Source organism: Megascapheus bottae, chromosome 11, assembly GCF_031878675.1.
Source record: "Megascapheus bottae isolate mThoBot1 chromosome 11, mThoBot2.hap1, whole genome shotgun sequence".
Classification (NCBI taxonomy): Eukaryota; Metazoa; Chordata; class Mammalia; order Rodentia; family Geomyidae; genus Megascapheus; species Megascapheus bottae.
Window position 1 is genome coordinate 23,755,331 of NC_143519.1, and position 24,315 is coordinate 23,779,645.

The 24,315-nt window shown below is 37.1% G+C and overlaps 1 protein-coding gene across 4 annotated transcripts in view; it reads right to left on the reverse strand.

Annotated features, from left to right (window-relative positions):
* Uchl3 (ubiquitin C-terminal hydrolase L3) overlaps nt 1-24,315 on the reverse strand; it is a 51,158-nt gene that overhangs the window by 9,139 nt on the left and 17,704 nt on the right. For 2 of the 4 annotated variants that reach the window (XM_090342026.1, XM_090342028.1), the window contains exons 3-6: nt 23,494-23,650; nt 23,067-23,152; nt 20,212-20,259; nt 1,831-2,022 (exon numbers count right to left, since the gene is read on the reverse strand). In XM_090342026.1, the coding sequence (XP_090198152.1) occupies nt 1,831-2,022; nt 20,212-20,259; nt 23,067-23,152; nt 23,494-23,650 (483 nt within the window). Of the gene's footprint in view, nt 1-1,830; nt 2,023-10,875; nt 10,981-20,211; nt 20,260-23,066; nt 23,153-23,493; nt 23,651-24,315 lie in introns of all 4 variants that reach the window. The other 2 variants (XM_090342025.1, XM_090342027.1) reach the window with 2 other exon arrangements.

Genomic DNA, 24,315 nt, shown 5'->3' on the forward strand with positions numbered 1-24,315 from the left:
TTTAAAATTCATAATATTAGCCACTTCTGAGAATATTTATGAAGCTTGAGCAATGGAGTTGGTATCAAGCAATGATCAGCATAAAAACATAGAACTGAAGATGTCAAAATTTATAACATGTTCATTTATATTTTGAGTTTTTTCTGTATAAGTAAATTGCTCATATATGGAATTAAGTCAATTTTGCCCTGATCAGAATTGGCAAAATTAGAATCTCCCCTTTTCACTGAATTCAACATATATTTCTCACTGTCAAATGGTACAGAAAGTCAACAAATATCAAATGGGAAATGATTAAAATGGCAAATGAATGAAATAACCCAAAGAGGACAATGACATACAGAGAGAAGGACACCATGTTGTTGATACCCAGTGTATGTAGAATGCTATTCAATGGTCATTTTAATATTGTGGAAATATTAAGGAAATATTTCCTTAAACAGGAAAAATGTCAAGTCTACATCATAATTTGAGTACAACCCTAAGAAGATGGATAAAGTAGAGGAAACGTTTGACATCATCCTTTTTTTCCAGTGCTAGGTTTAAAAACAAGACCTCATGCTTACTAGGGAGGCATTCTACTGCTGAGCCATGTCCCTCATCTTTTGAGCACTGGTAAGTCTTCGGTCTCACTTCCTGCCTAGGTACATGCCTAGACTGGGATCTACCTATTTTAGCTTTCCCTTTTGTAGCTGTAATTAACAGGTACATTCCACTGCACTGAGCCCTATGTTCAGAAGGATGGAGTATTGAAAGCTTTTCTGGCTCAGACTGGCCTCAAATAGCTAGGATTATAGGTGTGAGCCATTACTGCCTGCTGATTTTTATTTTGGGGTGGTAAAATGTATGAATAATCAGTCATCCTTTGGCTCAAAAGTCATATGGTTTATAGAAATGTCCAGCTTCTTATAAACGTATGGCACATCAATGCTTTCAGGCAGTTACTACTGCATTTCTGCGTGGGCTCCAGCAGACGAAAGGCCGTCACTGCCTTTAACAGTCTAAAACATGGGAAAGACAAAAGTTAAAGTTTCTTTGTTCTACAGTTTATTTCAATTAGGAGAATTATTAGATTTCCATCATCAACCAGAACATTTACAATAAGTTAGCAAAATTATTTTAAAAAATAATTAGTGTATTTTGTAATAGTCTGTCAACATGTTTAGCCTATGAAAGAGAAACCATAGAATTTGTGGGAAGCCTACATTAGTATCCAAGAGAAAAAAAAAATCCTCACCTTCTACTTTGAAAGAAATCTTTAGAAACTGAATAGGCAGGGAAGATTCGATCAAGATTAAACCAAGCACCTGAGCTGCCTCAGGGAATAAAATGGCTTAGAAGAAACACCCTACCCTCTGAAGGATTTAGATTAGAAAAGTGACCCCAGAGAATGGCAAGAAACTAGATCAGAAATACGAAAAATAGTAACAAAAAATTAGGTAACAGATGGCAAAGAACTCAGAAGGTACATAGCATTTGTTGACCCAAGGCAAAATGAAATCAGAAAGCCAAAGAGTAAGAAAACACATATTCACTTTAACAACAGACAGAAACATAAACATCAAGAATGTCATCTGAATCAACAAGCAGGTGCCCTTATGTTTGCAGGAAATGGGAGTGGAAAGATGGATGTTCACGGAGGCACTGGCAAAAGTCAAGGGAAACTGCAAAGCACGGAGATATGTTTGCAATCTTACTGGGGGAGAAAATGGTAATGGTTTAGTGAACCAAGAGAAAAGCACGCTGAAGACCGAAGACATCACTTAAAGGGGTGGGGGAAAGGCCTGCCCTTGTCACTGGAAGAAGAGATGGAAGATTGACTACACTTACAACAGAATGGAGACCCAAAGATGGTAGGCGTAAGAAGGGTCGCCAGCGACGAAGACGGAGAGATGGACTGGTAGCCTTTGCAGGGCCTACATGGTTACGTTTGACCCAGGGCAGGGATGCATGGTGACACAATGATGAGGCCTTCGTTCTGCAGTGGCTAGAATGAGGCTGTGATGAGGATGGCGAGGAGGACTACATAATTAAAAGAGAGAATATTTTACTTAGACCACGTTACTGGGTGATCATTTATTCTTAAAAGCAACGTATGGTCGTATTCATATGGTCTAGAACTTTTAAAAAAATAACCACAAACTAGTAAAGGATCACAAATAGATATTTTTAAATGGGTAACGTGGAAATATATATCCAAGTATGAGGTTATAGGTCACAGCTTCTGTAAGTGCGTATCTGAGTATTTACATATCCTCGTTTGTGGATCACAGGCTCATGGAACTAAGTGTTTTAAAAGCCACTACAATGGAATTTACATAAAATTGTTTTAAAAAAATAAATACATACACAAAAACCATGTAACAGACAAAACACAAAAATTATGAGTGGAAAATCATACAGTGATAGATGCTGGCACAAAGAATTCCTTAGAAGATATGAATTCTAAAGAAGAAAAAAAAACATTTTAAAATGTAATACAAATAAAGAATGAAATGAATCCCTCTGAAGATGATGGCCTTAATGTATCATTTCCTTCCTTCCTCAGGCTGACAGGTTCCATGGAACACATGGTAGCCAAGTATGTTTTAGTAAGTAACAGTATTAGTTAAATGTGTAACATTATTCCACGTCAGGTACTCTTTTGGCATTTTATACATATATTCACTCATCTCCTGGAAATCCATACTCCAAAGGCTTAGAACACAAATTGCGTTAAATGACACAACCAGCCAGTGTGGTAGGTCTAGGATAGAATTCCAAGAAATTAGGTTCTACAGTCTGAAGATCCTATTACTATGGTGTAAACTTATATGAACAAGAGAAAGGTGCTTTACTTTGACTTATTTTTTTCAGTACCGTGGATCAAAGCCAGGACCTCGTGTATACTAGGTATGTAAGTAACCTCTTTACAACTTGTGTCCTGAGCCCTCTGGTTTTATTTTTAGATGGCAATTTTCTAAATTACCCATGTGGCCTTGAATCATAATCTTGATCTCTGCCTCCCAAATAACCAGATTACTGCAAGGTGCTACAGTGCCTTGCCCATGTCTTTTCCCTGAAGCATTTTTGGGTAATGTATATACATCATGGCCCTCTACCTATAAGGGCATCTCTGAAGCTGTGGGGAGCTGTTTTCATGAGCCCCGTGGTACCAACATCTATTAACATTCAAGTTCCTTACGTAAAATAGCACAGTATTTCCATAAAATTTATATACATCCTTTAGTATGCTTTACTTATACTAATTACCCACAAGCAAAAAAAGTCAGTACGAACATAGTGTGTGTGTGTGTGTGTGTGTGTGTGTGTACCAGTCCTGAGACTTGACCTCAGGGCTATGTACTGTCCCTGAGCTTTTTTTTTCCCCTTAAGGCTACTGCCCTAACACTTGAGCTACCATTCCTCTTCTGGAGTTTTGGTGGTTAACTAGAGACAAGAATCTCATGGGTATTCCTGTCTGGGCTGGCTTCAGTAGCTAGGATTAAACCAGTTACGTACCAGAGCTCATCTTCAGACGCATTGAATTTTTTTCTTTTGTTTTTTTTGTGTGTGTGTGGGGGGGGGGGTCATAGGGCTTGAACTTGGCCTGGGCGCTGCTGTTGAGCTCTGCAGCTCAAAGCTACCACCCTACCCCTGGGCCTGGGCATTGTTCCTGAGCTCTTCAGCACAAGGCTACCACCCTACCCTTGAACCAAGCCCCACTTCCCATTTTCTAGAAGTTAACTGAAGGTAAGTGTCTCAGGTCCTTTTGTGCCCAGGCTGGCTTTGAACCTTGATCCTCAGATTTCAGCCTCCCAAATATCTAGGACTACAGACATGAGCCACCATGCCCGGCAAAAAAATGCTTTTTCATCTATCATTTGTTGGATTTACCAGAGCAGAGCCCATGGACTTCAGGGGCAAACTCAACTATAGTTATTTCCTAATGTTTAGGAAATTATCTTACAGAAAGAGCAATGCAATTACAACCCTCCTCAAATTTTTTTTTCCTTCAGAGCTTAAGTCTAATTTCAGGTCTTCCCTTCATGCCTTGTGTTATCATCCATCCTCAAGAACATTCCATGTGCATCATAAATATCAAAAGAGCTAAGTTACTTGACAATGCTGTCCAGTTCATCTTCGTCTTTACCAGTTTTCTGTCTACTGATCACAGGAGGGGGAGGCTAAATCTTCTTGTATAAATGTAGCTTTGTCTACTCAACCCTTCAGTTCTCAATTGTTTGTATCATATATGTAGAGGATCAAATTTTTAGCTGCTTGTACTCACCCTATCAACTTGTTACTTTTTCCACCGAGTCTTCATTCCTGTTTCCTGCTTTTGTGGATGTGTATGTGTGGGGGTGTGTATGTGCATGTGTGTGCACATACATGCGCCAGTATTAAGGCTTGAACTCAGGACCTGGCACTGTCTCTTAGATTTTTTGCTCAAGGATAGTACATTATCACTTGAACTATACTCCCCCCCCCAACTTCTAGAGTTTTTGTCATTAACTGAAGACAAGACTGTATTCAAATAAAGATTCTCAGATCTGTCTCGAGTAGTGGGGATTACAGGCATAAGCCACCAGAACCTGACTTTGTGGGTTATTTTTATGTTTACATTCATTTTCACTATGAGTGCAGTGCTTATAATTTTTAGGCTTTCTACTAACTGCCATGGTTTGATACTTGCAGTATACAGTTATTTGAAAAATAACATTACATCAGTTTACACAGTGTTAGAACTTCATAGTACTATCACCACAATTTCTCCTTCCCTTTCTTTACACTATCATCAAACATTTTTACATATGCCATACAGGGTTACTACTTTTATTTAGACAATACCTTTTCGAGCAATTAAAGTTAAGAATAAAATTTATTTTACATTTACCTTCACTGGCTCCATTTCCATTACTTCCCAATTCTTTGTGTGGATCCAAGTTTCTTTCTGCTATTGTCTTGCTTCTGCACAGAGAAATTCCTTTTCATTTCTATGGTGCAGGTAAGCTGGTAATGAGTTCTCAGTTCTTGTTTATGTTAGGCTGCCTTTTTTTGTTTTCGGTGGTGCTGGGATTTGAACTCAGCTAGAGTGCTAGATAGGCACTCTATCACTTGAGCCATCTCCCCAGCTTTTTGTGCTTTGTTTTTGTTGTTGTTGGCTGTTAATACAATTTTGTGTTTATGTCCAGGCTAGGCTGCACCACAATCCTATTTATATTTTCTGCATAGTATGGATGACAGGAATGCTCCACCACATCCAGCTGATTTGGGGCCCTGCACACTTTTTGCCTGACCTGACCTCACACCTCCCAATCATTGCCTTCTTAGTACTGAGGGTTTCTGGCAGGAGATATTGTACCCTGCTCTTCTTCATTTTTGCCTTTTTTTTTTAAACTCGGCCTGGGCTCTGTCCCTGAGCTCTTCAGCTCAAGGCTACAGTCCTACCATTGAGCCAAGCCCCACTTCCCATTTTCTAGAGGTTAATTGGAGATGAGTCTTAGGTCCTTTTGTGTCCAGGCTGGCTTTGAACCTTGATCCTCAGATCTCAGCCTCCTGAGTAGCTAGGATTACAGGCATAAGCTACTGCATCCAGCTTCTTCATTTTTAAAAGAAATACTTTGTTCAACTGGACTCTCTTAAGACTTTAAAAATGCTGTAACTCTGTATATACATATATATATATTTTTTTATTATTATTATTTTTTGCCAGTCCTGGGCTTGAGCTCAGGGCCTGAGCACTGTCCTTGGGTTTTCTCAAGGCTAGAGCTCTACCACTTGAGCCTCAGCACCACTTCCAGCTTTTTTCTATGTATGTGGTACCGAGGAATGGAACGCGAGTCTTCATGCATGCTAGGTAAGCACTAGGTGAAACTCCCGGCCCCAAACACTGCATAATTTTTATGGGAAGACCAACTTATTGACTTTATTGATCTGTATCTTGTATGTCTGCTTCCTCTTTCAATCTTGAACATTTTCTATTTATCTTTAGTTTCTAGCAGTATGTTCTGTGGGACATGCTTGTGTGTGTAAATGTGTGTGTTTAAAAGCAGAGCTATCTATTCTACCTAGTTCTCCAAAGTTATTTTCCAAAGTTTTGATTTGCTATCTTTATTTTTAGAAAATGAGCTGGCCGTTAATCCCTTACTTTTTTTTTCTATCCCAAGACCCCTTTCTCTTCTCTCCCTTTCTCTTCTCCGAGGATTCTACTTTCATGTACTAGAACATTCAAAATTGCCCACAGATCTTGGATGTTCTGTTTGTGCTTTTTCTTTTTCACTACTTTTATTCTTCTTTTGGTAGACATTGGGTAATTTCTAGTGATCTGTTAGCCTATTTACTGAGGCTTTAATCAATTTTGTTGAACCTACTGATGAATTGGATCAAGGCATTCTCATCTGTGATGTTGTTTCTCATAACTAGCATTTCTATTAGATTTTTTAGTTTGTAGCTTTGTGATACTTCCATCTGTTGGTACATATTGTCCTTTTCAAAGTTAACACAATTGAACCTTTAACACAGTTTTGAATTCTCTGTCTGGTGGTTCTAACATCTGCAGTCTATAATTGACTTTATTAATTGCTATGTTTTTTTGACAGTATGTTTGTTTTGCTTTTGCCTTATAGTAAGCCAGATACTTTGTGTAGGTGCACAGAGACCGAGATAAACAATATTTACATCCAGGAATGATGATATCTGATTTTCTGCTAGGACTTCGGTGTGTGAGAATGAGTCAATCTATTCATAAGTTGAGTTGTTTGGATTTTACTGTTGTTATATTTGCTCCTAGCCCATACTGGCTTAAAATTCATGAGAGCATTCATCTTGCACTTAGGGTGAGATGGACTGCTAAACTTTCTATGTTCTTGATCCATAAACAGCTTGAGAGCTGTGCTCAAAGCTCTTGTCTCAGAAAGTTTTTCTCCACGTTACAGATTCGGACATTTGTTTCTGGTGCTTTCTAGTACATCTGTGGGGATGTGGAAGCATTCGTTCACTTAGTTTGGCCACTGTCACAGGTGGTTCCTATGTCTCTGGCTATTGGGACAAGGCTTCTTTGATCATCCATTCTATATGAAAAGGAATCTCTCATAAAGAGATCACCAGAAAGCGCTTTACTGGGGTTCTGTCGTTGTTGTTGTTGTTGCAGTCTTAAGCTTTGGTCTACAGGAGAAAAGAATACAGACTTGGGGCATTCCTACAGTGATTGCTCCTCTAGTCTTTTAGGCCTTTCATCTTCTAGCTCTTTTTTCCTCCTGTCTTCCTTTCCCTCCCCTTCCTTGTCATTCTCTTTTCATGCTGGTTCTGGGCTTCAACTCAGGACTTAGGCACTGTTCCTGGGTTGTTTTTGTTTTTTTGCTCAAGGCTGGTGCTTTATCCCAAGAGTCCCAACTCCACTTGTGGTTTTTGGTGGTTAACTGGAGATAAGGGTCTCACATGCCTTCCTGCCAGGGGCTGGCTCCAAACTGTAATTCTCAGATCTCATCTTCCTCGGAAACTAGGAATACAGGAATGAGCAATCTGGCCTTACAGATCTTTCTTGCCTTGTCCACAGTACATCTCACGAGTACCTAGTACAATTTATGGGTATGACTTCTACCTTTCTGGCTGTGGACAGGGATTTTATAGACTCATGACAGACTATAACAACTGGTCTTCCACAATTTGTTCAAATTTGTGGGTCTTTTATTTTTTTTTTGTAGGTTATGGGACTTGAATTCTGGTCCTAGGTGTTGTCCTTGAGCTCTTTGGCTTGAGGCTACCGCCCTACCCTTGAGCCACAGCCCTACTTCCCATTTTCTGGTGACAAACTGGGGATGAATCTCATGGACATTTTAGTCATTTAGTGCCTGGGCTGGCTTTGAACTGAAATCCTGAGATTTCAGCCATGTCAGTAGCTAGGTTACAGTCATGAGCCACTGTGCCGAACAGTGATAAATGATAATCACATTCTTCATGCTGTCTTCAGTTATTCATTTCTTCTGGGCATCCATCCCAGTAAGCGCATTTACACATCATTTTTCATGGTAACATATCATTCTTTAAATAGATACATAATAAAGATGTTGCACTATAGGCATTATGATGCTTTTAAGATTGTTTCTAGTTTTCTGTAATTGTATACAATGTTCTGATGCAATGGTCACAAGTATCTTTGAATGTGCATTAGTCAACAATAACAATATGTAATGTTTGAAGTACAGATGTCATCAGTCTGTACAATAATCCTGCATATTAGAAATTGTGATAATTTCTAAAGATGATGATATAATTTTTGTCAAGGGAATCTTATAATCTATGTGATTTTAGTTCTTTTTGCTCATGTTTTCCAGTGTTAGTTTCTACATCAGAGTGAAAAAAAATGAGAAAAAGAAAGTATGATAAACCTATAAAGCACTCCTGTTGAATGAGTTCCATCCATCCAGGGCCATGTCTGAGTTTGTGTTTGGCTGATACTCTACAATGGCAATTGTTATACAGAATGTTATATTATTGTGACTTGTTTTTTGTTTTGTGGGGTTTTTAGTGGTTTTTATTTAGTAACTAAATGTTTATTATTCTTTACCCAAAATAGTTGAGACCAACAGATGCTTCATATTCCACAGTTCTTTGGATATTAGAATATCCAATTGGGTATTCCCAATACCACTCACATTTTGGATTTTTAGATTACGAACACTCAACCTATATTCTGAAGAACTCTTGAACAATGAAGCTGTTATCTACTATTTTACTGCTTCTCTATCAGCACACTAAGTACTTGATGAATGAATACAATGAGATGTTAAACAGTAGATCCAATCATTGTAAAGTTTTATTCCAGTCATATTAACTTCTATCATCTAATTCTATATGTTTTCTGGATGGGTAGGGAGGTGTGCAGACAGGCAGATAGACAGAAACTCAAATGGATGTAACAATATACTATACACATTTTTAATTCAAAAAAGTTTCAATTAGTATAATTCAGGAAAAAAATTCAAGTAACATTTATCTTATTATTTAATTAATTTAATTTTGTCTTGGGGAGTGCTGAGAACTGAGTCGAGGGCTTTAAGCGTTCAGACATGAAGCATCCTATACTGGAATCATGAAATCTTTGGCTTTCTTATTAGAATCACAAAGATTAAAGACACATATATCAGCTTTTAAATCTTTATAATACTAATTATGATATCATTGTTTAAATAAAATAACCTGATTTAAGTTAGCCTTGCTTTCAAATATGAATATTAAAACAGAATCTTGAGTTCAGTATTTACTTTTCCGAACTGTGTTTCATAGCAATTAATTATATATTCCAGTTTATTTTTGAGAAATTCAGAAATCATAAAGCTCATTTTCTAATAAGCTTCCTTGTTTTCTAGTAACTCATTTTCTAAGTTTCTTAATTTAGCTAAAGGAGTCCAAAATTAACAACAGTTATTGGTTCATTCAAACTAGTAAGAGCCCAAACATTTCTGTTCTTAGCCAGGAGTTTAATACTGAGCTATGCTGCCTCAACTTGCATCATAAGGTAACTTCACAACCACTTTACAAGTGATACACAATAATATCTCAGAGATAATTTGGGCTTGGTTCCAGACCACTGTAATAAATGAATATTGCAACAAGCAAGGCATGCATTTTTTTTTCAGTGCATGTAAAAGTTGTGTTTAAACTATACTACTGTCTACTAAGGATATAACAGCATAATGACTGCAACTACAAGATACACATCCTACATAGAAATACTTTAAGCTTGTTGCAGGAGCTCATACCCATAATCTTACTTAAGAGGATCATGGTTTGAAGCTCGAAAGGGCAGAATAATTTATGAGACTAACAAGCACAAAGCCTGAACTGGAGGTGTGGCTGAAGTGACAGAATGCCAGCTATGAGCAAGAAAGCCAAGCAAGAATTCAAGGCCCGGAATGTACCAGTACCAGTACCAGAAAACAAAAAAGAAAAAAAAAAAACTTTATGGCTATAGTTGCCACTATCTGAACAGTTGGGAAAATAGTGCCACTGTTTGAGGCACAGTTACTGCAGACCTTCATTTTAAAAAGTGAAGCAATTTTCAATAAAAGAAGGTATATTACTATGCCCAGTAATTTCAAATTTTATAAGAAAAAACATCTACCATACTAATAAATAGCTTCTATATACAATCAACAAATAATAAAGTGTTCAGTATAAATCTGAAGTCAGTTGTAGTTCATTCACATGTATATTAAATTCTTTGTCAGTTCTGGGCCTTGAACTCAGGGCCTGGGCACTGTCCTAGGGATTTCTCAAGGCTAGCACTCTACCTCTTGAGCCATGGAACCACTTCTGGCTTTTTCTGTGTTTGCTGTACCAAGGAATTGAACCCAGGGCTTCATGCATGCTAGGCAAGCACTCTACCACTAGGCCACATTCCTGGCCCTTGTTTTTTGCTAATTTATATGTGTGTGTGAGAGAGAGAGATGGGGCTTGAACTCAGCCTGAGCACTGTCCCTGAGCTCTTCAGCTCAAGGCTACCACCCTACCCTTGAGCCAAGCCCTACCTCCTGTTTTCTAGAAGTTAAGTGGAGATAAGAGTCTAAAGTCCTTTTGTACCTGGGCTTGATCCTCAGATCTCAGCCTCCGGAGTAGCTAGGATTACAGATGTGAGCCATCCGCACCGCACCAGCTGTTTTTTGCTAAATTCTTGACTGTAGACTAGACTTGGCAGTGTATTCCTGTAATCCCAGCAGCAGGAAGGCTGAGGCAGGAGGATCTTGACTCTGAGGCCAGTATGGACTACATAGTGAGTTTAAAGCTGGCCTCACCTGAACAATGAGTCTCTAACTAAACAACAACAACAAAAAGTTACCTATATAACTTAATATACTTTAAACTTCACTTTTTCTTTTAGCAATTTTGATTTACCTCTACATTTGTTGCCTTCAGAGCATGGAAATAGGACTGGCGGTGTGGCTCAGCAGTAAGAGTGTTTGCCAAGCAAGAGCAAGGCCCTGAGTTCAAACCCCAGTACTGCCAAAAAAAAAAAGAGCATGCTAACTTTATGATCTTAGCAATTAGCAATTGCTACTTAGCAAAATCAGCAATTTTACTTTCCCTATTTTTGATATGGAGTAATAACTATCTCAGGGAGGGGAGTTAAAAAGAGGACATAAAGAACTTAGCCTACCATATGATATGCATTTAATAAGTAGTAATCATCACTAGATGGCAAAGATACTTTAAAAAAACTGTGAGCATTTTTTTAAAAAGAGAATGCTTGTAAGCTAATCAGAATATTAACTATATCCCTTTCATTCGCCCAGAAATGATACTTAAACAAAGCCAAGAAGATTCCCTGGCATGGTAGCATCTAGAAATCATGCCCAGTTTTTCCAACAAGACCAGTCCTATCTGGTAGAGAACAACACTGATGGAAGTCTAGCAGAGAAAAATGTGTCCTACCTTCAAAGACAGAAAAAGAAATAAAATACTGAGAAAATAAAATCTAACTTGTTTTCAAGTGAATTTCAGATTATGACATGACTGCAATATGTTGATAAATTATGCACTTTTATGACATTCAACAGTTAAAGTTTCCCGAATATGGTGTCCTTCCAGACATGAAAAACACCACTATACTTAAAGATGGCATATGGAAAGGCAAACAATCAGGAACACCTCCAGGATTGATGAATGCTAAGAAAGATTACAAAGGTTATAAAAACGTGTATATTATGTTAAAGGATATATGCGCATGAGATATATATACACATGATATATATATGAGATATATGCACATGAGATATATACACGTACATAAAACTGAAAAATGCAAACTTACGTTTCTGTAGATTTTCAATTAAATTTCAGTAAAATATACTAGAGTATATTTGAAAGACTGAATTTGAAATAAAAAATAAAAAAAATAAAACCATGGAGAGGATACAAGCATTTCTAAGTTCAAGATGACAAAATCAGACATGTACTAGAAACCAAAATATGCAAAATACTATCACATATTCCATGGAAAAATCTAAATGTCAAGTTTCTTCATTTTGCTCACCTAATAAATCAAGATGCCCACAGATTTCAAGATATTCTTGAAAACCTTTCCTTCTCTTTTCTCATTTTGGGCTGTAGTTCTCCATGAGAAAAGCCCTCATTGATATGGTAACCTATATTTCTACATGTTACATCAAATTCAAACATATTACTGTTAAGCTATCCAAACTAATTTCCAGAACTGATTTCATTTCCAATATGTGAAAAGCCCCAAATAAAGTTCTCATTTATTTTTATTTTTATAATTTCCTTTTCCAGTCATGGGGCTTACGCTCTGGGCCTGGGTGCTGTTCTTGAGTTCTTAGCTCAAGGCTAGTGCTCTATCACTTTGTGCCACAGCACCACTTCCAGTTTTCTGGTGGTTAATTGGAGATAAGAGTATCACGGACATCGTTTAAAAAAAAAAAAAAAAGGAGTACCACAAACTTTCATGCCTGGGCTGGCTTCGGATCATGAACTTCAGATCAAAGGCTACTAAGAAGCTAGGATTACAGACATGAGTCACTAGTGCCTAGCTAAAATTCTCATTTACTATCATGTAAAATTCGTAAATCCTTAAAACACCTTGTTCTGAAAGGCTTTGATTTAAAACAACAACAAAAAAAGCCTATTTCCAAAAATCTCGATTTTTAGGTTTTCCTATTTTTGCCTCTGAAGGAACTTTTAGATAGAACTGCATCTAATCGGTTCTGAAGGGGTAAATTGGTAAGTGTGGCCTAAGAATTTTCTTTAAAATAATTAATAGTTTACGTAATAGCTACATTTCTCCTGTTTTAAGTAATAGCCTACTTTAAACTTCTGAGATTGGAAAATAAGAAAAAAAGACTGTTTTAGATGGAAGGCCAGTGAAGAAACAGGGAGTAGGCTAAGAGAGAGTGAAAAAGAATGAATATGCTCTAAACACATTGTATACATGTATAAATATATCGTAAGATCTGGTATAATCCCTGCTACTCAGGAAGCTGAGAATTGCAGTTCAAGGCTGGTCTAGGCAAAAAAAGAAAAAGCCAGGAGGTTCCCTCTCTAAACCGAAAACCCCGGGCTGGAGGATGGTATGGCCATCAAGTGGTAGAGCTACAGCTGTAGGAGATTCAAGTGAGTACCAGGTTCTGAGTTCAAGTCTCAGACACAGCAAAATACGTTATTTTGTATAATAAAAGAAGATTTAAACATTTTTTTTTTGCCAGTCCTGGGCCTTGAACTCAGGGCCTGAGCACTGTCCTTGGGCTTTGTCAAGGCTAGAGCTCTACCATTGGAGCCACAGCACCATTTCCGGCTTTTTTCTTTTCTTTTTTTTTAGTAGGTCATGGGGCTTGAACTTGGCCAAGGCGCTGTCCTTGAGCTCTTCATCTCAAGGCTATTTTCTTGAGGTTAATTGGAGATAAGTGTCTCAGGTTCTTTTGTGCCCAGGCTGGCTTTGAATCTTGATCCTCAGATCTCGGCCTCTTGAGTAGCTAGGATTACAGGCATGAGCCACCGCGCCCAGCCTCCAGCTTTAATATATGTGGTACAGAGGAATCGAACCTGAGCCTTCATGCATGCTAGGCAAGCACTCTTACCACGAGGCCAAACTCCTGGCCCCAGATTTAAATTGTTTTAAAGAAAAGAAAAAGAAGCAAAAGAAAGTACACTGGAAGAATTCTGACACAAAATTGTATATATAGTCAGAAAATGTTAAATTTAGTTGTAAGACAATCCTGGAAGAATATCAGTTAAAAATAACATTACCTGAGTAAAGAACACTGGATTCACTTGTTGAGGTGATTGTATAGAAATCATATTGACATTAAAGCACACAACTTTTCCTCTTTAAAAAAAAAAAGAAGAGGTATGGACATAAATATATATATATATATATATATATATATGAAATGAATGATATGAAGAAACAAAACTGACAATGGAATCAGAAGAATGGATGAATGCAGTCACAATATTCAATGGATGTGCACGAAAATGGAATGAAGGAACCTCCTACTCAGAAGGTTGAGATCTTAGGATCAAGGTCCAAAGCCAGCCCAGGCACAAAAGGATCTGAGACTCTTCACTCCAATTAATCTGTAGAAAACCGGAAATGGGGCTTGGCTCAAGGGTAGGGCTGTAGCCTTGAGCTGAAGAGCTCAGACACAGTGTCCAGAGTTCAAGCCCCATGACCCACCAGAAAAAAAAAAAGAAAGAAAGAAAGAAAATGGAACAAAGTAATTTGAGGGAATAGGTGAGATTGGGACAGATGGGTGAGAATGATGGAAGGGTGGCATTGAGATGCTTGGACTCATAAATTGCATAAATTGACATGCTGAAAGGAAACCCTTTGTTACAACTACTTATGGCAAAAGAAAGACACTGGAAAATGTATGAGATCAAGGATGTGTTCTCCGTCTTTAGGTAAAGTGAAGTTGCCGCAAGAAATTTACTGCAAGAGAGTCTTGTTACAATAGTGATAAAAAAGGGGTATTAAATGTAAATCAAAACAAAAAATGATCATCCAGATAGCTTTGATCTTTTGATAACAAGCTGGATATATATTTTTAAACCTCATGACACCTTTTACCAGTCTATCTACTGCTTCCATCTCTTCCAGGATAATCAAGAACTTAATTTTATATTATATAATAATTAAGATTTTCCCAATAGATTGTTTCTTTCAAAGTGAAAGAAACAAATATCTAATGAAAAAAATAAAATTATTTATTTTTTGGTTTGTCTTGGGGCTTGCACAATTGGCCTGGGTCCTGTCCCTGAGCTCTTCAGCTAGGATTACAGGCGTGAGCCACTGGTGCTCAGCGAAAAAATATTAATATTTAAGTGATCTTTTTAATTTGCATGAAATTTCTGCTATCTCTGTAATTCTAACACAATAAAAATATGGGACTGGGAGTTTGGCCTAGTGGTAAGAGTGCTTACCTAGCATGCACGAAGCCCTGGGTTCAATTCCTCGGTACCACGTACATAGAAAAAAGCCAGAAGTGGTGCTGTGGCTGAAGTGGTAGAGCAACAGCCTTGAGAACAGTGCTCAGGCCCTAAGCTCAAGCCCCAGGACTGGCAACAACAACAAAAAAATTAATTTATATGTCGATTCTAACTAAGTCTGTTCAGGACAGAGTAAAATAATCCTTGCAGCAAGCAAAAAAGCAAAAGACAAAGAAGTCTTTCTTCTGATAATTTAACTTATTCACATGTTATTATTGCTCTTCTGTTGGATGTAAAAGCAATACCCTTCAGGGCAAGTTAAGAAACCATAAAGAAACATACAAGTAAGCAATTATTCTATGGCATCACAGCTCAGCCAATCTTCTGAAAGACTACTAGATTCTAGTGACTCCGCTTATTAATTATTCTTTTAGTCTATAAATCTTAGCATTCAATTAGGCTCCTGCCTCCTTCATTCCCATTTAAATGTTTTGTAAGTACAGTGTAAATAATGTCCACGATTATACTTCATTATTTTTGGCTCTTCTTCCTTAACCCACTCCTGATCACTTAGCAGACCTGGGGATTTACTATTGGTTCAACACTATCCTCCCTCGATGGAATTCTTATAGACCTAACTTTTGCAAATATGAAAGACTACAGGTAATCCCCCAAGTCCAAGGACAGTGATCAGGCCGTGAGTTCAAGCCCCAAGGACTAGCATAAAAACAAACAGACAAAAAAAAAAAACCAGCAGAAAAAAGAAAACCTACCTTAAAAAAACAACAACAAACTACATCCAATGTTCTGCAATTTGCAATATAAAATCTTATTGAACCCTAAAAATGTCCAGCAGTGTGCTGATGATGCAAAATACACATGAATGACCAGACCCACATCTTCTTGGGCCTTACATTCTAGTAAGTGAGCAGAATAAACAAATAAACTGAAGGAAGAAAATGATTTTTATACAGGTTATTAATAGGATTTGATCATGGAAACAAGACAACAGGACCTACCTAACTATGATATAAGAAGACTTCTCTGAAAATGAGTTTTAAGATGAGGTCTAAAAGAGAAGGCCATAATTCAAAGAGAGAAGAGTTATACCCAGAAGGCTACTGCTTTAAAAAAAAAAAAAAAAGGCACAAAGATGTTGTTGGTTGAATTGTGTCCCACCCAAATCATATGCTAAAGTCCTAACCTCCAATGTAGCCTGTATCCAAATGAGGATAGGTTATAAGGATGGGATACCAATCCAACAGAACTGGGGTCCTTATAAGGGAATCAAGTGACACCAAACCACTAGTTCTGTCTGCTTCCCTCCCTGTATCCCCCCACTGTTTCTCTGTCTGTATACATACAAGGAATGGCACATGAACCTCACATGAGGACTCTGTGAGAAAGTGACTGTCCACAAGCCAAGAAGAGACACCTCACTAGAAACCAATCCTGCTAGCATCTTTATCTTAGACTTCTAATCTCCAAAATGGAGAGAAAATAAGCTTCTATTGTTTAATCTACCCATTGCTACATTTTATGGCAGCCCAAGCAGACTAACACAGATAGAAAAGATCTAGATGCTTTGTAGAAACTGACCAAACAAACAAACAAACAACAACAAAAACACTTTACTGGAAAATACCAAGGAGTTGGAAGAGGTAGACAAAGGTGAAATAAGATGACCAGAAAAATAGCCCTTGGTATAGAAGCTGACATTAGCTGATAATTACATGTGATAAGTTTTGGTGGGAGTTTGGGGGTGTTTTTGGTCAGTAATAAGAGTCATTAACGTATAGTTACTAGAGATCACCATAAGTCATGTTGGGATGTACAAAACAGTCCCATACACCAATGTTAAAATCTAGGAACAATGAATGATTGGATATGTTTTGTCTAGGAAACTTAAGATCTAGCCTTTTTTTTTTTAAGTCCCTATACCACCAAGGACAGTTATACATTAACAAACATGAATATGCATTATTCCCATATGCAAGAAATAGTGCTTGATAATTTGGAGTTTATGTACAAATGAACCAACTCTGCACCTACAATCCACAGTAAAGGAGAAATGATTCCATATTTCCTCAAGCCAAAATACTGGCACTTAAAAAAAACCAGCTTTTTCTAGTGGTAGAGTACTTGCCTAGCATGCACAGAGACCCAGGTTCGATTCGTCGATACCATATACATAGAAAAAAAAGCCAGAAATGGTGCTGAGGCTCAAGTGGTAGAGCACTAACCCTGATAAAGTCCAAGGACAGTGCTCAGGCCCTGAGCTCAAGCCCAGGATTGGCAAAAAAAAAAAAAAAAAAGCAGCTTTTTATGTAACACATGGATAGGAGTAACTCTAAGTTAATTGTGATATCCTAATTTCAGCTGTTAAAAATGCAAAAGAAAGAAATAAATGAAAAAGAATGAGTAAACTAAAATGCAAATAGAGAAAAACATATAAGAATTCATGTAAGGGTCAAAATATATCCAGTGATAATAATCAGGAAGTGTTTCATATAAAAAAAATCTTGGGCCGGGAATTTGGCCTAGTGGTTAAAGTGCTTGCCTAGCATGCATGAAGACCCGGGTTCGATTCCTCGGTACCACATACATAGAAAAAAGCCAGAAGTGGTGCTGAGGCTCAAGTGGTAGAGCTCTAGCCTTGAGAAAGTCCAAGGACAATGTTCAGGCCCTGAGCTCAAGCCCAGGACTGGCAAAAAAAAAAAAAAAAAAAAAAAAAAAAAAAAAAAATCTTATTTTAGCTATCTCTTAAAGAGCAAATAAAATTTAAAAATCCACAGGTTGAGGGAAGAAACATTTTCAGAAAGAGGGAACAACAGGGCCAGGAGATTGGCCTAGTGCTAGAGTGCTTGCCTAGCATGCACAAAGACCTGGGTTCGATTCCTCGGTACCACATGCATAGAAAAAAGCTGGAAGTGGTGCTGTCTCAAGTGGTAGAGCTCTTGCCTTGTGAAAGCCCAAGGACAGAGCTCAGATCTTGAGTTCAAGCTACAGAACTGACAAAAAAAAAAAAAAAGAGGAAACAAGAAAAATTAAAGGATAGAAATAATAAAAAGCAGAAATTGCCAGAGAGAAATATTAAGATATACTGGTAAGAAGAATACCTAAAGTAAGAAAACCCTGAATGCAACTAGGCTCAAGATACAAAGGCTTGAGAAATAATTCCCAAGTGCTATTGTTCAACCCAATATATTTTAGTCTATACTACAAATAAATAACATGTGATTTTCAACTACGGAAGATAAGTACAAATAGAAGAGAACAGCTCCTATAAGAGTATACTTTTAAAAGGGCCTCTATTCCACATAACCCTTAATTCTACTCCAACCCACAATGGAAAAACAAAAAATTAGGATAACCAAATCATACAGATTATACATCAGGAACTTCAATTTTCAGTAAAAGAAAAATGAGAAATAGAATAAAGACTAATCATCTGTGTAAGAAACTGAAGTTTCAAAGAAGTAGTTATAAACTTATTTTGAACCAACTTTTGTTCTTTAAATAAATATTTGGTAAATAACATCTAGGGAAAATATGGAGCAGAACCACTATAGGACACATGAAAAATAAAACAATAAAATATGTATGGTACAGATATAAGCTCAAATAAGGAGAAATATTGATCTCATTCAGCTGATATCTAATAAGCATTCAAAGTCCTAAAAGGACGGATATATTTATGTATGGAAAAAGAGATGTGAACATCCTCCAGAAAAGGATAAATAAAGCTATGATCTGGATGCTCCAAAAAAGGAAGCAAAAGTATTGCTAAGTACTTTTCAAGTGAATATGTATTAAAGCATTTAATTCCTTTATTACAAGAAATAGTTTGCGTATAATAATCTTACATTGGTTTCAACATTAATGATTGTAACTTAAACATGTCTTAGAATTATAAAAACCAATACAAAAATTGGAGCACTGAATTAACTTTAAAGCTTCCACTTTGTAGTACATATGTAAACAGTAAAAATAAAATAATCTTCATCTTTGCAACCAAAAAAGGTATGGTGTGAATTATAAGGACAATTATGTTTCAGTTCCAAAATGCCTTTAGTTCAGACATTCATGGTTATTCAGTCTGAGCTAAGAATAATTATAGTTACAGCCTAACATCAAACTATTTTCTCCTTAAAATCAGTATTCTAAAATTAGGTAAATTTTATAGCATTAAAAGAGTGCCATCCTACATGTGAAGAAGTATGAGTTCAAGTCACATCAGAAAAGAGCAAAAAAAAAGCCGGGCATGGTGGATCATACCTGTAATCCTAACTACTCAGGAGGCTAGAATTTGAGGATCAGGGTTCAAAGCCAGCCAGAGCACTAAAGTTCATAAGGCTCTAATCTCCAATTAAACACTAGAAAATAGGAAGTGGTGCTGTGGCTCAAGGGTTAGAGCAGTGGCCCCCGAAGAGCTCAGGGACAATTCCCAGGCCCAGAATTCAAGCCCCATGACCAATCAAAAAAAAAAAAAAAAGAGGAAAAAAATACTTAATTTTCTGGTGTTAATATTTAAATGTGCTAACAAACACATCTAACAGTTCTTATTAAATCCTATTCATTTTGACTAAAATACTTTATGACAAACTTCCCTCATGAGTGCAGGCCAGGCGTGAACTCCTGTGATCCCAGCACCCTGGAAGCTGGAATGGAGAGTTTGAAGATAGTGAGACCCTGTCTCTACACACACACACACACACACACACACACACACACACACACACACACACACACACACACACGTACAGTGAGGACTGGAAAGAAGGGAAGAAAGAAAAAAATGGAAGGGGTGAGAAAATAAAGTGGAAAAGGAGGAAAGTAAAAGAGAGAAGTAAGCTAACAGAACACAGTATCAACATAATGATGGGGCAGACCACCTCGCTGCCTGAAACAGCTTCACTGAAGAAAGTGAATGATGTGCGGGCTTGGTAGAAGCTGAGTCTGACATTCTTAAGAATCATACTGATTACCTAAATGTGTAGATTATTTTTCTCAAAATACTTAGAAATCAAAGATATCTGATAGAAAGAAGTAGGCCACCCTATGAGCCGAGGCAAGCAGCACATAATCTGCAATCGGTCCAAATAATCAGAAAAACTGAGAAAACAGATATGAAAGTAGCATGTTAACATCTTGTCAATCTTTCTTATATTACTACTGGATGACTGTGTATGCATCAGCAAATTCTTTCAATGGAATTATGTGTCCTACAATAACACTATAGTTAAACTTGTACATAGTGAGAATAAATGTTGAAAAAATGTAAAATACCTCAGTCTGACCTTCATGGGCACTGGTCTCATGAGTAACTCGAATTGCCTGAAATAAGAACAACAAGGCATTTATAGGAAAAAATAATTATGTCCAGTTTAAACAAAACTAAATTTTAACCTAAATAAAATGGATGACACTTAGATATTAGTAGACATTTCAGAAGGTTATCTGGTACAAAATGAACTGCTGGACTTTCTTTTTTTATTCCTTTTTTTTTTTTTTTTTTGCCAGTCCTGGGGCTTGAACTCCTTGGGCTTTTTCAAGGCTGGAGCTCTAACATTTAAGCCACAGCACCACTTACAGCTGTTTCTAGGTATGTGGTTCTGAGGAATCGAACCTGGGTCTCCTGCATGCTAGGCAAGCACTCTACCACTAGGCCCAACTCCCAGCCTGGACTTTCATACCCACAAATCTCTGAGGACTTTGTAACTGCTAAAGCAGGGGCCATTTCACATACTGGCTAGAGGCTAGAATTTAATACTTTACTCATTTGAGACTGGAATAAAATGAGCATCTCACAGATAGAAACTGAAGAAGCTCATTTTATCTGGTTCTCCAAGTTCCATGCTCTAGGGGCAGCTCTGGCTGCACTTATGCATAATCATGCATGTTCAAGAGGCAACTTAGGAATGTGGTGCAAAAAGCATGTATGTATTAGAATTTAGAAAATTTAGTTTCTTGAACTTGAAAAAATGCTCTTTTAATACTCACTATTAGCAAAGATGCAGAGAAATAGCCACAATGTTAAATAAAGGTGAAAGCATAACTATTATGAGTAGCAGTTTGGAAGTAAGTATCAAAGCCTTAAAACATGTAAACCTTTGAATGCAACAATTTCTCTGATAGGGGTTTATATATTTACATACAATTAAATATACCTGCACATTATTATTTTTGTGTGTGAGCTGGTCCAGGGGCTTGAACGCAGGGTCGGAGCACTACACCCAAGGGATTTTTTTGTTTTGCTTTGGTTTTGCTCAAGGCTAGTGCTCTACCACTTGAGCCACAGCTTTATTTCCAGCTTTTTTGGCAGTCTACTGGAGATAAGAGTCTCATAGACTTTTTCCTGCCTAGGCTGGCTTTGAACTGTAATCTTGACATCTCAGGCCTCTTGAGTAACTAGGATTACAGGCATGAGCCACCAGTGCCTGGCTTAAACGCAGATTATTAAGGATATTTGCAAATATTATAATAGCAACACATTTTTGCAGTGTTTTAAACAGTGAAAAAGATGAAAAATTAGATTTCTAACGTTTCATTGGTTACGTAAAATACTATAATGGAAAGACATGTAGCCATTAAACGAGAAAGATATACTTACTGGTATGTTAAACATTTGTGACAAGTGAAAAAAGCACGTTATAAAACAGTATTACAGTATGCTCAAAGTTTTACTTAATTTCTTTTTTTTTTTTTTTGTGGGTCATGGGGCTTGAACTCTGGGCCTGGGTGCTGTCCCTGACCTCTTCAGCTCAAGGTTACAGTCCTGCCCCTTGAGCCACAGCACCACTTCCTGTTTTCCAGTGATTAATTGGAGATAAGAGTCTCTCTTCTTTAGCGCCAAGGCTGGCTTTGAATCTCGATCCTCAGATCTCAACCTCCTGAGTAGCTAGCATTACAGCTATGAGCCACCTTACCTGGCTTTTTGTTTAAAATTTTTACTTAAAAATATATACTTCCAGGGCTGGGAGTTTGGCCTAGTGGTAGAGTGCTTGCCTAGCATGCACGTAGACCTGGGTTCGATTCCTAGGTACCACATACATAGAAAAGCTGGAAGTGGTGCTGTGGCTCAAGTGGTAGAGTGCTAGCCATGAGAAAGTCCAAGGACAGTGCTCAGGCCCTGAATTGTGTGTGTGTGTGTGTGTGTACACGTGTGTGTGTATATATATATATTTATACACACACACATATATATATACTTCCTGCCACTCTCATTGATAGTACTAATGCTAACTTTCATAGTTTATTTTTACATACAGTAAAGATGCTTTCTGAAAGTTCCAAATTCTTTTTGAAATTTAAGTAATGAAAATATTTTGGAATGCTACACAGCATGATCATACCAGTTAAGTTACTAAGCATACTTGCATAAGACACTGCTCTAACCAAATAATTTGTACACTATACTGCTTTTAACTTAAGAGAACTGATGTTATGCTGTGAACAAGAAATAAAAGACTTCAAAAGAAAAATCAATTTCAAAAAAAGTATGATAACAAAAAGAAACATTTTTTTTTTCTCTTTCTCCATCATGGAACTTGAACTCTGGGTTTGGGCGCTGTTCCTGAGCTCATGAACTTTCATGGCCAGGCAGGCTTTGAATCATGATCCTAAGATCTCAACCTCCTAAGCAGTTAGGATTACAGACATGAGCCACCAAAGCCTGGCTAAAAGATCCATACTTGTATCCACTGATACAATTGTTTAAAACAGATGACAGGGTCTAGCTATTACAATCAGAAAGTATTAGAGTATGATCAATGTCTATTTATAAATCTTTGCTCTTGGCATCTTCTGCCTTGTTCCAACTTCCCAGTGAAAGACACAGGACATTTCCAGATATATGTTTATGACAGGGAGGGAATGGTAAGGAACAAACTTAAGATATTTGATTCATTTGCAAACCTTTCATTTGCACATTCAGCTCTAAAATTTCATGTAGAAAAGAGGTAGCAATTATCAGCATTTCAAATAGTTACCTGAAAAGTGCAAAAGGCTCTTCTTAATGGATATGATTTATTTTTAATGTATGATTTCTCAAAGCTAAAGTTTCAAGACGAAATGCCAAAGAGAATCTACAATCCCACAGAACTTTCCCACATGTAGGGTCAAAACAGAAAGAAGATACCGACGTCATAGTTCTCCAGGTATCTGGCTCGTTCTTCAGGGCTCATGGACACAGACTCCTCCAGGAATTTTTTCAACGTTGATCCAGATTCTGACAGTATCAAAAAAAGATGAAATTTTTTAGCAATTAGATGATAAAACAAGATGACAAAATGTTATGAAGTATACTATTCACATAAAATTCTTTAGGAATGAATTATAGGAATTAAAACACATGTTCATTTGCTAAGCCTGCTTATCAACAATGTAAAATTTTAAAAAGTATTAGTGTATTTCCCCACAGTATTATATATTCCAAGTAGAAAAGAAGAAGACAGGGGAAATGCCTTATTTATTTATGGTTTGAAACAAAGAATTAGAGCACCCTCTACTGCTCAATCAAGTTAAAATATCAGAAGAGATAAATGGCAGTAAGGGAAAAAAATTACTTACCAAAGTTCATCTTGTCTTTGTTGTTCGCAATAGCATGGATTAACCCAATTGTTCCACAGGCATTGCTGATAGTTTGCTTCATGAAATACACTGATGAGGTAACATCCTGTCCCTGAGATTTAATTTTTTCTTCCTCCTCTGTTCTGAATACTTCATACTATTAAAAAAAAGTCTACATGAGAAAAACAAGATATCCAAAAAGCTCATATTGTTATAGTATCTTACCTTGTTATCTGGTATATTATAGGTTTATTTGAAATGGGAAAGGGAAGGGGGAAACAAGATGAAGGGAGGGAAATGGGAACAAAATCATGAGAAAGGGTATCAATGTGTGTGAAGTAATGCACCTTCTATCTGGCGAATATAACTGTAACCCTTCTATCAATTACAATACAAATATATAAGAGAAAAAAAGACATCCAACAAGTACTGTTTATACAGAAAAAAATAAAAGAGGGTTATTTTAATACAAGAAAAGATATAAAGAGAATTGATCTATCACAGCAACAATAGCTTAAAAGAAAAAGTAATACCCAGTAACCTAAAGATATAGTTGAAAAGGGATTCTTGTGTGCATGCGTACATCTATTCTTCAGACAAGGGTTTCACTATGTCCCCCAGATGGCTTCAAATTCCTGGCTTAAGCCATCTTCCTGCCTTAGCCTCCCAAGTAGCTGGGATGACATTTATATTCCACCATGCCCAACTTTACATGCTATTATTAGAAGTATACATTTATATAACCGTGCCAGAGGACATACAGCAATATGTACTAATACGTTAAAATACTTTAAATGTTCACACCCTTCAATAAGCAAGTTC